General features: G+C 50.5%; 1 protein-coding gene across 1 annotated transcript; it reads left to right on the top strand.

The window, feature by feature from the left end:
* The first annotated feature begins 2,799 nt into the window (after window positions 1–2,799).
* On the top strand, window positions 2,800–4,125 carry LOC137829096 (uncharacterized). The gene has a single exon (XM_068635890.1). It carries the CDS (start codon window positions 2,800–2,802, stop codon window positions 4,123–4,125), a length of 1,326 nt encoding a protein of 441 aa, XP_068491991.1.
* Window positions 4,126–4,343: the final 218 nt, after the last annotated feature.

The raw sequence follows: 4,343 nt of genomic DNA, 5'->3' as shown, positions 1-4,343 counted from the left end.
TCAAGGAGTCACGATTCTCAGGCAAGATCGAAGGGCCAAAGCAGTTGTCAGATTCGTACTGGCGAAGGGAGTCAACCGACATGAACATTTGGCGCCCACTGTGGGGCTCATTAAAGATAGGTCCCACTCGCAATCACGTTAAGAGTCTTTACCAGAAACATGAGGAGTACGAGGCAAGGAACCGCTGGATCCGCAGGAATTGTGTCCCCGAATGGGACAACGTTACCACACAGCAAATCCTGGACACGATGCGTGCCCTCCAAGCAAAAGTAGGGCGTCACGAGCGGACAACGTAGAACTGTGCAAAGCCAATGAAGAACTGCGTTGGGATCTACAACAAGTAGGGGAGCGCGCAACAGACTAACGTGCCCCACCTGTACCTCTTAGGGCACGTCCCATGTCGTTATCACAAGCGATCATGAATACGGCGTTACTAACAACGTCTCTAGGCCCGAAAGTCTCCTTCACAGGAGTAGAGGACCTAGAGGCCCATCTCACGGCGTTCCACACCCAAATGATGCTTACAAGAGGGTCTGACGCTGTGTACTGCAAGATGCTTATGAGCACGCTATCAGCTACGGCGTTGGAATGGTTTTTTAGCCTTCCTGACGGACACATCACCACCTTTGACCAGTTTGCAACACTGTTCAGGGAGCAATACCTTGTTAACAAGACCCCCACCCGACTTTCCTATGATGTTTTCGACGTCAAACAGTACCAGAGGGAGTCCGTAAAGGACTACCTGAACAGGTTTGGGGTCCAAGTGGTGAGATTGTCAAAGGAATGCTACCCGAAGTGAGTCACTATTAAGGTTCTACCCGAAGACGTTCACGGAAATTAGACATCGGGCGTTGGCACACATCGCCACAGATGATCGAGTAACACAGAAACAAGGTCTTGTCGGTCCTGTCCGACCTCGTGCGGCGGCATGACCACAACCTATGAGGGTGCACAAGGCAACCACAGAGAAAAAGAGGGCGGAAAAACCCTACGAGCGGGCCCAGGCGGGAATGTGCGCACGAAGGGACCCACCTCCAAAGCATAATTTTTTACTGGAAGTCAAGGAGTTGATCGCTATCCCAAACATAGCGGAAAGGCTGAAGGTGCCAGCAAAGATCGACAGAAGAACGAGGCCCAACAAAAATGCTTGGTGTGAGTTTCACCAAGCAAACGGGCACTACATACGTAATTGCCTGGCCCTGGCACACCAACTAGATGAGCTGGTGAAGAGCGGTTTCTTAAAGGATTATCTTCAAGAGCCGCAGAATGATCAGGCATTGGTGGTTACAGGGACAGATCAAGGGCACGAGGTGCCTATCCATGGGGAGGTAAACACCATCTCAGGAGGATTCTCAGGGGGAGGGTGCACTGCCTCCCAGCGAAAGAAGTACGCACGAGGCGTAATGGCGGTAGAGGTACTACAGGTAGACCAAACCCCCGATGTCGACCTCGTTTTCACCATGGCCGACCTCCAAGATGTCATACCCCATGACAATGACCCGGTAGTGATTTCACTAGTCACAGTAGGAAGGAAGGTGCACCGTGTGATGGCATTCCTATGAGCTCTTCTTGGATTTTTGTTGATGATGGTGCGGAAGCTTAATGGATGAGAGTGGAACAAGGTCCTCCTAAGAGGTGTGGTGACCTTGAAGGTGCATGAGAGGTAGTGAAGGTTGGAGTGGTTCGGCCATCTCCATTTGGGGGTGAAGTTTGAAGACTAAAAACCTAATTCTAGAGAGAATTTGGCAAGGGAGAAGCTACTGAAGGCTGGCCACATTAGGGAAATTCAGTACCCCGAGTGGCTAGCCAATGTGGTACTAGTAAAGAAAGCCAACAAAAAGTGGAGGTGTGTGTTGACTTCACGAACCTCACAACAAGGCTTGTCCAAAGGATTCTTACCTGTTGCCCGGTATTGATGCTTTGGTGGACAACGCCTCCGAATGCAGGTTACTCAGCTTCCTGGATGCCTTTTCTGGTTACGACCAGATCATGATGCACCCCAGAAACGAATGCAAGACTGAGTTCATGACGAAACTGTCTTGTTATTGCTATAAGGTCATGCCCTTTGGGCTAAAGAACGCAGGGGCCACCTACCAGCGATTGATGGACAGAGTGTTAATGCCCATGTTAGGGCGGAATTTCCAAGCATACGTAGATGACATGGTGGTCACCTCCCAGCAGAAGGAGCAGTATGTAGCAGACCTGGAAGAGTTGTTCACCACGATAGCGAAGTACAGGCTGAAGATGAACCCGGAGAAGTGTGTGTTTGGGGTCGAGGCAGACAAGTTTTTGGGTTTCCTCCTCACTGAACGTGGGATAGAGGCAAACCCCGAGAAGTGCGTAGTTGTGATAGCCATGAGGAGCCCGATCTCGGTGAAAGAAGTGCAACAGTTGACCGGGCGCATGGCCGCTCTGTCCAGATTCGTATCGGCGGGAAGAGACAAGGGGTACCCTTACTTCCAGTGCCTAAAGAGAAACAACAGGTTTGTGTGGATTTGGGAGTGCGAAGAGGCATTTAAAGAGGCATTTAAAAAGCTAAAGGAGTACATGGTCAGTCCACCGGTGTTGTGCAAGCCAGAGCCAGGTACCCCGCTCTACCTCTACTTCGCAGTCACAGAGAAGGCGATCAGTTTGGTTCTGCTGCAGGAGCAAGACCAGGTGCAGAGGCTAATCTATTTCGTCAGCAAGGTGTTGCAAGGGCCAGAGGTGAGATACCAGGCCTTAGAAAAAGCAGCTCTAGCAGTAGTTTTCTCTGCGCGAAGACTCCACCACTAGTTCCAAAGCTTCACCGTGATAGTGATGACAGACCTCCCAATCCAAAAAGTCTTGCAAAAGCCAAATGTGGCAGGTAGAATGGTACGATGGGCAGTAGAGCTGTCTGAGTTCGACGTACAGTACGAGCCTAGAGGCCCCATCAAGGGCCAGATCTACGCCGACTTTGTGGTAGAACTCTCCTCAGCAGCCACACACCAAGAAGGGGCAAGTTTCAGATGGGTGCTTTTTGTAGATGGTTCCTCAAACCAACAAGGTAGTGGGGTTGGTGTCATCTTGGAGGGACCAAATGGGTTATTGATTGAGCAGGCCGTACGATTTGCTTTCAAGGCTAGTAACAACCAAGCAGAGTATGAGGCCCTGATCGCTGGAATGTTGTTGGCTAAGGAGATGGGAGCAAAGGGGTTGTTAGCAAAGAGTGACTCTTTGCTAGTTACAAGCCAAGTCACGGGGGAGTACCAAGCCAAAGACCCTCAGATGGCCGCGTACCTAGAATATGTCCAGGTCCTGAAGGGTTTGTTCGAAGTGTTCGAGTTAGTCCACGTACCCAGACAACAGAATGCCCGAGCTGACTTGCTTGCAAAGCTCGCCAGTTCGGGCAAGGGGGGCAAGCAGAGGACGGTGATTCAGGAGACCCTGAAGACACCTCGAACTACCACGAACAATATGGCAGAAGTCCAACAGGTTAGCACATCAGAAGGGATGAAGAGGAGTCATCGGTTGTTAACACAGGAGACAGTAAAATCACCCAGAATAAGCAGGTACCAGGTGGCTGGGGAGATAGCACCGCAAATTTACCAGGTCGAATCAGGAGAAACTTGGATGACAGCTTACCAACGCTACCTGGATGATGGAGTACTCCTGCTAGAATCTGCAGAAGCTCGAAAAATCAAGAAAAATTTGAGCAAGTACACCCTGATCGATGGGAAGTTGTTCAGGCATGGTTTCACCCATCCTATACTAGTATGTGTAGACGGTGAACAATGCACGCGCATCATGGCCGAGCTACATGAAGAGATATGCGGTAGCCACATCGATGGTCGATCTCTCTCATCAAAGGCCATTAGCGTAGGGTATTACTGGCCAACCATGAGGGAGGATTGCATGAGGTACGCCCATCGGTGCAAGCAGTGCCAACAACACGCTGATTGGCACAAGGCGCCCCTAGAGGAGTTGAGATCGATCTACAGCCCGTGGCCATTTCATACCAGGGGGATCGATATTCTGATACCTTTCCCTTTGGCAGTACGACATATGAAGTACCTCGTGGTTGCCATAGAGTATTTCACGAAGTGGATCGAGACTGAGCCAATGGCACAGATCACAACCGATAAAATCCAGCACTTCGTGTGAAAAACATAGTGTGCCGTTTCGGAATACCGAAGAGGTTGGTATCTGATAACGGTACCCCGTTTGCAAGCCAACAATTGGGCAAGCTATGTACAGAGCTGGGAGTGAAACAGGAGTTCGCATCAATAAAACACCCCCAGACGAATGGACAGGTCGAGTCGGCCAACCGAGTTCTCCTTAGAGGTCTTAAGAGAAGGCTAGACAAAGCCAAGGGGACCTGG

Source organism: Phaseolus vulgaris, chromosome 7 (assembly GCF_000499845.2).
Source record: "Phaseolus vulgaris cultivar G19833 chromosome 7, P. vulgaris v2.0, whole genome shotgun sequence".
NCBI lineage: Eukaryota > Viridiplantae > Streptophyta > Magnoliopsida > Fabales > Fabaceae > Phaseolus > Phaseolus vulgaris.
This window is presented reverse-complemented; position numbering and strand designations above follow the sequence as displayed.